The sequence below is a fragment of the Passer domesticus genome, chromosome 19 (assembly GCF_036417665.1).
Source record: "Passer domesticus isolate bPasDom1 chromosome 19, bPasDom1.hap1, whole genome shotgun sequence".
NCBI classification, from domain to species: domain Eukaryota; kingdom Metazoa; phylum Chordata; class Aves; order Passeriformes; family Passeridae; genus Passer; species Passer domesticus.
Window position 1 is genome coordinate 2,756,412 of NC_087492.1, and position 10,894 is coordinate 2,767,305.

The following is a 10,894-nucleotide window of genomic DNA, read 5'->3' on the forward strand; positions in this document are numbered from 1 at the left end:
TTCCACACGCAACCCCTCACAGATATCACATTCCAAACGCAGGGATGCGTTTCTTCATCCATTCCCTCAGCGATGTCACATTCCGAATGGGAGGGACACATTCCCCACATCCAGAGATCACAGAGCCATGGAATGCTTGGAAAGGATTTTTAAAGACCATCTAACCCAAGCCCTCATGCTGTATTCCAGAGGAAGGGATGTCTTTTCCTCACCCAGCCCCTCACAGATGTATTCTGAGCAGAAACCAGGTCTCAGCTCCGGTCATGCAGTTTAATTACTGTACTACAGCAAACTGGCAAATTAAATTTTGTGTGCATGCTAATTAGAAACAAATATTCTAGAAATTAAATTAGGTCTCAGCATACAGCCTTACATCTTACCTCAGTTAAAAGTCGATTTACTGTAGCTGATTTTTTAGCACTGAGAGTCACTTGATACAGATGAGCACAGTTTCTGGCTTTGTTGTTAGTATACATCAGAACTGCAGTATCTTCTTTTTTTTTTTCCAAGACAATGATTTCTCCTATCATCACATTAAAAGCATCATTTACATACAAATAGCTTGTTCAGAAAAAGAAAATATTTTGCTCATCGTTGCCTCAATATGACAAAGTAAACTCTTGATTTCAGGCAGTGTTATTTTTTTAATGTTCCTAAACAGGTATATAAAAGACAGGATGGGGAAAAGCACCGTCATCAAAACATCTAGTAATACAGGATCAGCACTTTACGAAAACCAGCTTTTATTTTTTACACATGAAAACTTAATAAGTGGAAAATTGACATGTCTCAGATCCATTTTCCTGCTTTGATATCAACTTTATTTCCAATCTGACCGCATTCCAGTGAAATACAGTGGAGGCTTCACACAATTGCAGTGACAACTGTTGGGTGACCAAAACCCATGAGTTGGATTGAAGACAGCCTTAAACTCAAACAGAGATTTCCAAAACCATTCTTATTGTGTGATTGCTTTCAGTATTCCTCGGAGAACTTTGTAGCTCATTAACTGTTGGCTTTCTTTGGGAGGGAAGCAGGGCCCCCGCTCTGTCACGTAGGCGTAGGGAAACCTCAGCACCCAGAGTCCATCAGAGGGAAGGGTGATTTCCTGCTTCTCAGGGTAAAATATAGGACAGGGTGGTGGTCCTGGTTGAACCTAAAGGCAAAAGAAAACATGAGTAGGCAATCAAACATCATTACTACCTTATAAAGTAATAAAATGCAAATGGAGTTTTTTCAAATGAGTATTAAAAGAAAAATGGAAGAAATGGTGAATTCAGAAAACCAACATTTTTTCACCTCTTAAATTAAAATTGTAACTAATAATAATTGAGCAATGAGTCACTGCCTTTCTCCATGACATTTAAAATGACAAAGTCATTCTTGAAAGGTCATTGTTAGCTGCTTTTTTTTTTTTTTTAAATAAAAGCCATTATTACCGCAGGGAATGCCAATAACGCATCCTCCATAAATTATTTTTGCAAAAAATATTTGTACTTTATATAAAATATAAATTTGTACAAAGTAAAAATTCTTTGTATAAAGTATAAATTTGGCACCTTGAAGTTTAAGAAATCCCAAGTGCTTATGTAACAGATACTTTTGGAAACGACTGTCTTGGCTGAAGTTGCTTTGAGTTGGAGTTTCTTGACACCCTTGTGAATCAATGTTTCCCCAACCACCCTTGTCTCTGCTGTTCCCAGATTCCCTCCTGCACTTCCCACCTGAGGGGTCAGGGTGATCTGCAGAGGAGCATCAGGAACCACCACGAAGAGCCTCATGAACTGGGCGTAGTGGGGCTTGAGGCCGCGTCCCTGCGTGGAGGACAGGATGTAGAGGGGCATGTCGGAGTTGAGGGCTTTCAGGGCCGACTCCTTGGGCCCCCCTCCCATCACCTTCATCACCTTGTCAGGCCCCGAGCACATGAACCTCCTGCCACGTGCATCTTCATATTCAAAGCCCACGAAAGCCCGAGCGATGTCGTCCCTGCGCCGGCCTCTTCCCATCACCACGGCGCTCCTTTTCCCAGGGACTGCCTTGTTGGGGGCAGGCCAGGAATTGGTGTCCAAGTCTCCTTCATCTTCAGTTCTCGTCCTGATGACAATGTCCCAAGGCATTAAATAGTTTGTTCCTGGGATAAAGCCCTGTTGATCTAAGCCTGTGTGGAAGTTGTAAGCCTTAGCAGGGCCCAGCTTGACCAATGACCAGCTGGAGAATTTGGGCAGAAGGCCTTTGGGGCAGTTGGAATGGAGCATCCCGGGGAGGTACTCGACAGTGGACGCCTGGCGATCCACCAGGCTCGGCCTCTTCTCGCCCTTGGAGTCCCCGCTCTGCCCGTGGCTCTCTGCGTTGTCCCCTCCACCCTGGCCATCGGGTGGGTAAGTGCCCAGGCTGCCTGTGGACTGGCCCAGGCTCAGGGCTAAGCTCAGGCCTGTGCTCTCTCCCTGAGTCTGAGGTTCTTTCTCTTTGAGTTTCTCGATCTCGCCTTCCGGAGGCGCGGGCGACGCCTCGTCCCGAGCAGGCGCCGGGTCAGGTGTGCTTGGCTGAAATATGGGGAAGTTGATGTGCTCCAGTTTTCCACAGCACTTCTCTTCCAGCAGCTGTGAGAAAGAGAAGGTGGTTTAGTAGCCACCCTCAGATGAGGAAGCTCAGAGCCACAACATTCAGCAGCTATAATTAAGATTCAAGAGGTTTGCACCATATCAGAACCAAAGCAGCAATGGGAACATGGCCCAGAGACATGATTATTTAAAATTCACATGGACCAACACATAAAAAGTGTAAACAGGTGCATTAACTGGTGCTCCTGTGTGTGTGGTAAAGACTGGAACTGCCCAGCCTGCTACAGCCCATTTCTGCTCCCAGAAATGTCTCCCCCAAGCAAAACCTTGGTAAGGTTAAGAAGAAACTTGTGGTCACTTCAGAATACAGACTCTGAGGATGAAACGAAAGCACTGCTTGAAGCACTAAGAGACCTAACAGTTACCTGGTAAAAGTCATAGTTAGCTGCTTTGATATCAAAGGGGTCCTCCCGAGGAGCTTGTTTCCTTCCACAGTTACAGGCACCAGTGGATCGAGCCCGGCTGTTGTGGTACAGAATTGGAGGATTTCTGTCTGCTTCTGGCTTTTCCCCTAAAAGGAAAATCAACCAAACCTTGGGCTCACCATTCAAAACTTTCTTCAGTCCCTTCATCCACTGCTCCCTCCCTGCTATACACAAATAGAAAATATTTGTCAAGCAACTCCTCCCTTTCCCACTTTTAATAATACAAAGTTCCAGGGGAGGTTATACCACTAAACCAAATCTTATTTGTTTTTACAACCTCTTCCTGAAGGCTCAAAGTTCTTCTGCCTGCAATAAACTTGCAGAAGTCAGTTTTGACTCCCTGGTCAACCAGGTTATTTAAAACAAAGGGGGATGCTTATGCTTTTTAGAGAATTTTGTTCTTACACTCCTCTCATTAGAAGTACTCCAGTGTAATTGCTTTTAGCTAGTAAGACAAAATCAGAGTTACCACTAAAATCAGAAAATCAGAGTAAGAGTTACTACTAACAGTGGATTGGCTCCTAAACTCTATATAAAGGAAACCTGCAGAGCAGCTCAGCTATGATCCCACTGTAGAGATGATCACAGAATCATTTGGGGTGGAAAAGACCTCTGAGATCATCGAGTCCAACCTTTGCCTGGTCACCACCTTGTCAATTAGAGCACAGCACTGAGTACCACATCCAGTCCTTGAACACCGTCCTTTAAAGCTGCAAACTTTCACCTCCCGTATTTCAGAGCCGGTACTTTCAGCCTAAACATTTTAAAGCACACTAAACCATGAAACCAAAGCACAAGCGAGCATCTTTACCTGCTTTGGGGAGCAGATGGAACTTGTGCACGCAGTGCTGGTCGGTCAAGCTCCGCTCCTCGCAGAGCTGGTGCCCGTTGCTCCAGAACTTGTAGCAGTCCTCGTTGAGCTGCATGGCGTATTTGTGGAAGGCTGGGCCCCGGGCGTGCTGGCTGTACACGCGCAGGGCCTGGGCCAGCTGGTTCTTGTGCACTGTCATGGTGTAATTGTGGGGCAGGTTGGACTGGTAGGCGCTGTGGGCCATGGGCAGAGCCTTCTGGCAACGGTTTTCAGAGAACTTGGTGTCTATGTCTAAGTAGCCTTCCAAAACTTTGATGCTGCTCATGATTTTTGAGCTCAGCTCGCCGCAGGTCGGGTCATCGTCTTTGCCTTCGATGGTCACTTCATAGAGTTTAAGAGCAGCTGCCACCCACTTCTGGTAGGTAGGGAGCTCGAAGTGAGAGGGCTGCGGGTTCCTCCCCACACTGTCTTCAAAGCCCTTCTTGCTGAGCACCAGCTCCACGTGCTGCCACAAGAACTCCTTGAGGGTGCAGTCCACGAGCTGCCCGGAGGAGCTGGAGCTGGAGCTGCTACTCTCTGCGTGGAAGGAGAGCTGCTGCCGGCCGTGCCTCATCATCTGATACCTCCTGGGTCCCGACAGGGTGGGAGCCAGCAGCGAGTCAGTCTCTCTCATGGTGCAGTTGCTCCTGAGCTGGTCGAGAAGCATGGCCACAGGGTCGTCTCCCTCCTGGGGCCCACCAGCCACGATGTACACGAAAGCCTGGTTGGCGGGCACGGTGAACAGGCAGTTGATGCTCTGGTTGGTCAGCACGCGGCTCTTGCGGAAGATGCGGTAGATCTGATCCTCCAGAGCGTGCTGCAGCCTCCTCTTGGGGGAATGCTTCTTGGGGGGTGGCTTTTCCAGGTGACCACAGGGATCCTGACCCCTGCTTGGCAGCGGATCCACCTTCAGAGCCCCGTTGAGCTGGAAGAGGAAGAGGAGGCGTGGAGGGCATGGCCTGCAGTTGAGCTTCCACTCCTTGCCGACGGGACAATCCTTGATGGCAGCCTTCAGGGAGGGCAGCACCTTCTGCCGCAGCCCGTCCAGCGCCCTGAACACGCGGTCGTAGGTGATGTCGAAGGAGCAGGTGGGATGCACCAGCAGCAGGATGTGGCACACGGAGAAGAGGTAGAGGAGGCTCAGGCAGTGCAGCTTCTCCTGGTGCTTCCAGAACTCGTGAGCCTCGGCGTGGGGCAGCGGGGCAGGGCCTCCGGAGGGGTGGCCGGGCCCGGCCTCTCTGTTCTCGGCCGCCGCCAGGTCCCCGCAGGCGCGCAGCAGCTGCGGCGTGTCGCAGATGGAGGTGAGCACCAGGTACAGCACGCGGCTCTCCTGGCTGTAGTACGCCTGCAGATGGTTGTAATCCTTGGTGGCCGGATCCCCCTCCTGCCCCACGGCGCCATCCGCCAGCTCGGGATCCTCCTCCGGGAAGAGCGGGAACACCTGCCGGTCGCACACGGTGCTCACCAGGGCCTCCTTCTCGGAGCAGAGCTGCAGCGCGGTTTTGCCGAAGATGCCCACCACGCACACCTCCTCCTCGCCGCCCGCCGCGCCGCCCGCCTCGGCCGCCAGCAGCAGCTCCCGCAGGCTCATGGGCCCCACGGCCGTGCCCATGGCCCCGGGCGGCGCGGCCCCGGGCAGCGGCATCTCCCGGCGGAAGCGGCGGAGCCCCGGCCGCGGCCCCGCGCATGAGCGGCCCCGCCCCGGAGGGCGCGGACACGGCCCGGGGCGGGCAGAGCAGCACCGGGAGTGGCAGCACCGGGAGTGACTGCACAGCGAGCACAGCGAGCACCGCTGTCCCATCGCCACCGAGGGTCCGTCTGCACGACCCTGAGCGCCCCCTCGGACCGTGCCCCGATGCCGGGCAGGGCTGTGCCTCCGCTCTGCCCCGGTCCTGAGCTGAGCCGCGGGACAGGCACAAGCTCTGCCCATCCCCAGGACCGTGTGCCACCGCTCTGCCCTGGTCCTGAGCTGAGCCCTGAGCTGAGCCGGGGACGGGCACAAGCTCTGCCCATCCCCTGGACCGTGTGCCACCGCTCTGCTCGGTCCTGAGCTGAGCCGCGGGACAGGCACAACAAGCTCTGCCCGTCCCCAGGACCGTGTGCCACCGCTCTGCCCCGGTCCTGAGCTGAGCCGGGGACGGGCACAAGCTCTGCCCGTCCCCTGCACCATTCTTGCAAGGAGATTTGAGTTCCTCGCCTTTAATCGCGATCAGCCACTGACACGCAGTGCCTCTGACATTTGTAGCCACAGACTCGAACTGTTTGTTGAAGCGTGCAGCTTTCCACTTTAATAACGTTGGCGCGTCCAACTGTTGTTTTTCTTTGAAACTGTACAAATACCGTCAAGATATCTTTGTTTAAAAAAAAAATAAGAATACTGAATTTCAGCAAACACGTATTTGTATGACAAGCAGCACCAGTGCTAGAAACGTAACAGTCCCTGCTTCAGCAGCACCCACGTGTCAAAAGACTTGGGAAATTTCCTATTTTTTTCCATTATGGATGAAGATGCAACCAAATTGAGAGACATTAGAGAGGGATAAAAAGCACAATCTGCTTTACAGGGTCTCATAATGCCCCCTTTTCCTGTGCATTACATTTACTTACAAATACATGTGCCTGAGTGTGATAAAAATGGGATTCAAGTGGCTTCCTGAGCACAAATGGAGAATTGTTCCATAAACCTAGTTTCCTTTTTACTTTTCATCAAAGCTGTTTGCAGCACTCAGCCGTGCAGGCGAGGGACTCTTGGGGTGAGCCATCTGTCAAAAGAAGGGAAGGGTCAGAACTTGGATATCTGAGCTCATTATCACTGAGATAAAACAGTGCAATTCTTAGCTGCCACCTTAAAACAGACACAACAAATCAGTAAAATAAAAGATGCTATTAACCCTCACATTTTGTCCTTCTGCAAAGTGGAACTATGACTTTGAAAGTTGCACTGAGGCACCAAAAAAAGCAATTTTTCTTCTTGGGATTGTCAAATAACCTGCCAGAATGGCATGTCCATTCTGCAGTGCCTTAGATCAGAAGGGAATTCTGTGATTTTAAAGCCACTTTATGATTCCAAGAAGAGGGACAGAGTGACTTGCCTGAAATTTGCGCCGTAGTGCCCGTGTCATTATTGGGGTCAGCCCAGAGCCACATTCAGTGTTTTCTTTACTGTTCAGAGGAGTGCCACCAGGACTCCTGAAAGGGCAATTGTGATTAGTTTGATTTGTTCTCTAGTTTTTCTAGATTAAAAACCAGAATGAAAGAGAATATAAGGAACAGACCTTTGTATATCGACTTTCTTCAGATGCTTCCGAAGATCAATCTGATTTTTAGGGGAGGTACTATGAGAAAAAAAAGAAATTGGTACAATAAAATGTTTCCCACTCAGTAAAAAACATTAATCACTGTTTAAAACAGAAAAATCTAATCAAGGAACAAAGCATCTTACATTAAAGACTTTGTAGCATGAGGTGATGGCTTGGATTTAGGTCTCAGACTAACACTCTGTAGATCTGTGACTGTAATTAATGCCCTGCGTGGCTTCACTGGTGATTGTTCCTACAGCAAGGAAAGAAATGTTACCCCAAATAAAACTTCAGAAGGTCTCACTACCCTGAAATCCATTTAATATTTAATAAATACTTTTGTGGTTTATGGTTTTTATGCTTTAAAAAAATTATTAAGATTTGAATGTGCCTTGGATAAAAATATATTTATTTAGGAAAACAATAACAAAAAAAAAAAAAAACAAAAACAAAAACAAAAACAAAAAAAAAAAAACAACTAAACAAGAGGGTTTTGTCTGCAAACAAAGTTTCAGCTGGCTAAAAGGAATTCCAAAACTCTATTGATAACACACAAAGCTGTATGAAAACTCCATGGCCTTAATGTAAAATGAGAGCTCTCTGAGTGCCAGGTGAGATTGGAGTTTGTCACTTTGTCTTTCTTCCCTTCCAAAGCCCAGGTGCAGAACTAGAATGCTCACTTGAAACTGATCACTGGGTGTTTGGATGAGAATCAATTTATCAAGAAAAGAGCAGGAAACACAGCACTTCCAGGGTGGATTTTCCCTTGATTCAGCCTGCAGTTTACCTTGTCCATTCTCAGGCTGCTGTTTGTTTTCTTCAGTTTAACATTCAGGAGGTCTTTGAGGGTGATGTGCACGGGCCCATCCTTTTTCACTGGTGGTGCCTGAAAGCAAAGGGGTGTGGGAGGGAAATCAGGAAGGGAAAGTGACTGAGCACTCACACAGAGTGACGTGCTGAGGAATCCACATCCAAAAGGAACTCAGGGGATGAAAAATAGAGGAACTTTCTGATTCCCTACCAGTTTAGAGGCTGTGCCCCGTTGGAGGGGGAGAGATGCTGGAGGCAGCTTTGGCGGAGGCAGCGGCGGCGGAGGAGGAGGAGGAGGAGGAGGAGGAGGAGGAGGAAGAGGAGGAGGAGGAGGAGGGGGGATGGACACAGGCACAGGTGCTGAGGGTGGAGGATCCATCTGTGTCCCCACAGGAGCACCCAGGACTGGCTTGTGACACCTTTGGCAAAGGGAACTTTCTGGGGACAAAGCTGCTGCTCCGTTCATCTGAAAGCAATGGAAATAAATAAAGAGAACATCAAATCCACCAGCAGAGGCAGGTGGGACTTTAGAGAAGAAAGGAGCTGCCTGAGGCTGAGCTGTAAGGATATAAACCCTCCTGCTGTGAGGGAGCAGCAGTTCTGCAGCTCTGAGTGCACAGAATGCCCCTGAGGAGCTGCTCAGACCTCGGGGATCTGCGCTGAGCACAATGCCTCATCCTCACCCAGGCCAATGCCACCCTGCCCTGGACTGGCACTGACCTGGAGGGCTCCTTGGAGCTTGGACAATTCCCTTTCCAGCTTCTCCAGCTTCTCCCTGAAGGCATTTAGTTCCCTTAAGTGGATTTGTGATGGAAATATGGTGTCTTTAACCACCTGAAAGCTCTAAGCATAAAAAGAAAGCAGATGATGTGTATTTGTGTGTTGATTTTCTTCAGATATTTCTGAGGATCAATCTGATCCAAAAGACATTGGTACAGTAAAATAATTCCCACTCAGTACACAGCATTAATCCCCGTTTAAAACAGAAAAATCTGATATCAAAGAAAGGATCTACCTGTGCAACCCTGCTCTGGCACCACCAGTACAGAAATGCTGCTGCTGTTGTCAAGGGTCTGACCACACTTTTTACACTGGGCAAGGCTAAAGGCCACTGGGAGCACCTTGGGGCTGGTGAGGAGTTCAGAGGGAGATGAGCTGGTGACCTGCAACAGAACAAGGCCAGAATTTTATTTATCATCTCAGCCTTTCAAAAAGTTAACTGTGACCAATCATGTAGAAATCACAAGCAGGTAACAACAGAGCAAATGTGTTCACAGGAAGCTGGAAAGGCCAAGATACACTTCAATTAAGGATGGGGGAAATCCTATTGGAAATATTATTTTATTCAAATTGCTTTTCTTGGTTATTAATCATAGAAACATTAATGGTAGGAAAAGATCTCCAAGGTCACACCAAAAGACACCATGGAGTGCCACGTACTTGGCACAAATCTTTGCCTCTTTTCCACGAGCCTTTGGGAGCAAACAGCAAACCCAGGGATGGAGTGAGAAAGCAAAAATTCAAGCAGAGCCTCTTACCGTGGAGAGGCACAAACTGAGCCCTGGGGGCTTGCAGCATTTCTCTTCTTTTCCCGTTGAAATTTTGCTCGGGCTCTTCGTTTTCGTTTGCATTTCTTATACCTTGCCATTACTGGGGAAAAACACACATTGCAAATGGATGTAGAGAGATAAATCAAATTATACATTGGGACAGGGCTGCCACCAAAGGGAACAGCACAGGCTGCACCTCAGAAATCCAGTCAGAGGTTACTCACAGCTGCCTTGGTGGGATTATCATGGACCAGGGATTGAAAATACATCCTTAATTTCATATGATCCATGGGGATGTGTTTATGCACAGAAAGCACCGTTTTATATGGGCTTATTCCTCTCCTTTTCTATTTGTATCATAGCATAAATAAATAGTTATTGTAAATATAATAAAAAATGAAATAGTTAAATAAACACACATGAAAAAGACATTATAAATAATATTATAAACAAGTATAAATAAACAAGAAAGTAATTAGAAATATTATCAACTAAATAGAAACCTTAAGCACATTAAAATGTGTAATATTAATATGTAAGCACAACAAAAATAAACGGATGTTCAGTTTTTCGTTACGCTGACGTGCCAAGTACTGAATTTGGGGAAAACGGTGACAAAAAAACACGGAGAAGCCACGGAAGGATGCCGGGGGCGGCCCGGGCCGGTCCCTCACCGGTGACCGGTGACACCCCAGCCCCGCTCACCGGGACCCGGCACCGAGAGCGGGGATTTCTCTCTCTCTCACACACCCATGCACACACCTGTGGGGTGTCCCGGGGGTGTCCCGGGGTGTCCCGGGGCCGCCCCGTCCCCGGGCCGCGCTCCGCGCCCGCCGCCTCCGCCGATTCAAACCGCTCCCCGCGCCGCGCCCAGCCAATGGCAGCGCCGCTCTCTGCCGGCCCCCCCACGCGGCGCATGTAAGCCGCGCGCTGATTGGCCGCCGAGCCGAGGCGCGCCCGCGCTCCGCGGGAGCGGGGCCGGCGCTGCCCCGCCCCGGCCCGGCCGCGCTGAGGCGAGCGGCGCCGCCATTGGACGAGCGGGCGCGGCGCCGCCAATCGGCTGCGGGCGGCGCTCGGCTGGGGAAGGCCGGCGGGGGGAACCGGGCGAGGAGCGGCCCCGCCGCTGCTGCCGGCGCAACCGGGAGAGGAGCGGGGACGGGGAGCGGCGCCGCCGCCCCCTGAGGGCCGCGGCGGACCGGCCCGCGCCGCTTCCCGCCAGCGCCGCGCGCCCCGCCCCGGCCAATCACGGCCGGAGCCCACTCCGGGCCAATGGGCTCGGCCGTACCTCGGAGCGGGTTTACATTCTCCGCGGGCCAATGGCGAGCGCGCCCCGCGAGCC

General features: G+C 50.1%; 2 protein-coding genes across 7 annotated transcripts; both read right to left on the reverse strand.

Moving 5' to 3' along the window:
• Positions 1–726: 726 nt before the first annotated feature.
• SMG8 (SMG8 nonsense mediated mRNA decay factor) lies at positions 727–5,580 on the reverse strand. Its single transcript, XM_064394557.1, has 4 exons — positions 3,858–5,580; positions 2,987–3,132; positions 1,725–2,600; positions 727–1,156 (listed from the first exon to the last, which is right to left on the reverse strand). The coding sequence occupies exons 1-4, from the start codon at positions 5,539–5,541 to the stop codon at positions 959–961; spliced, it is 2,904 nt and encodes a 967-aa protein (XP_064250627.1). The 5' UTR covers positions 5,542–5,580; the 3' UTR covers positions 727–958.
• A 575-nt stretch (positions 5,581–6,155) lies between these two features.
• On the reverse strand, positions 6,156–10,878 carry PRR11 (proline rich 11). 6 transcript variants are annotated; one of them, XR_010349300.1, is made up of 10 exons: positions 9,544–9,725; positions 9,021–9,168; positions 8,726–8,848; positions 8,217–8,471; positions 7,983–8,081; positions 7,339–7,448; positions 7,172–7,231; positions 6,989–7,085; positions 6,504–6,658; positions 6,156–6,224 (listed from the first exon to the last, which is right to left on the reverse strand). XR_010349300.1 is itself a non-coding variant. In XM_064394535.1 (10 exons), exons 2-10 carry the CDS (start codon positions 9,651–9,653, stop codon positions 6,593–6,595), a joined length of 1,068 nt encoding a protein of 355 aa, XP_064250605.1. In that variant the 5' UTR covers positions 9,654–9,655; positions 10,841–10,878; the 3' UTR covers positions 6,156–6,592. The 6 variants fall into 6 exon arrangements, 4 of the variants coding, with proteins under 4 accessions (XP_064250605.1, XP_064250603.1, XP_064250604.1 ...); XR_010349299.1 differs by having other exon boundaries at positions 6,156–6,247; XM_064394535.1 differs by adding an exon at positions 10,841–10,878 and having other exon boundaries at positions 6,156–6,658; positions 9,544–9,655.
• Between the last annotated feature and the right edge of the window lie 16 nt (positions 10,879–10,894).

Bases quoted from the DNA above. Each gene is read 5' to 3' on its own strand.
- SMG8 (XM_064394557.1), bottom strand. From the start codon at position 5,541: ATGCCGCTGCCCGGGGCCGCGCCGCCCGGGGCCATGGGCACGGCCGTG. The intron at 2,601-2,986 runs GTAACTGTTAGG...TCTTTCTCACAG, and splicing joins CTAACTATGACTTTTACCAG to CTGCTGGAAGAGAAGTGCTG. The intron at 1,157-1,724 runs GTGGGAAGTGCA...TTTTGCCTTTAG, and splicing joins AGATCACCCTGACCCCTCAG to GTTCAACCAGGACCACCACC.
- PRR11 (XM_064394532.1), bottom strand. From the start codon at position 9,710: ATGTATAATTTGATTTATCTCTCTACATCCATTTGCAATGTGTGTTTT. The intron at 8,849-9,020 runs GTAGATCCTTTC...TTTTATGCTTAG, and splicing joins GCCAGAGCAGGGTTGCACAG to AGCTTTCAGGTGGTTAAAGA. The intron at 8,472-8,725 runs GTCAGTGCCAGT...CATTGCTTTCAG, and splicing joins AGCTCCAAGGAGCCCTCCAG to ATGAACGGAGCAGCAGCTTT.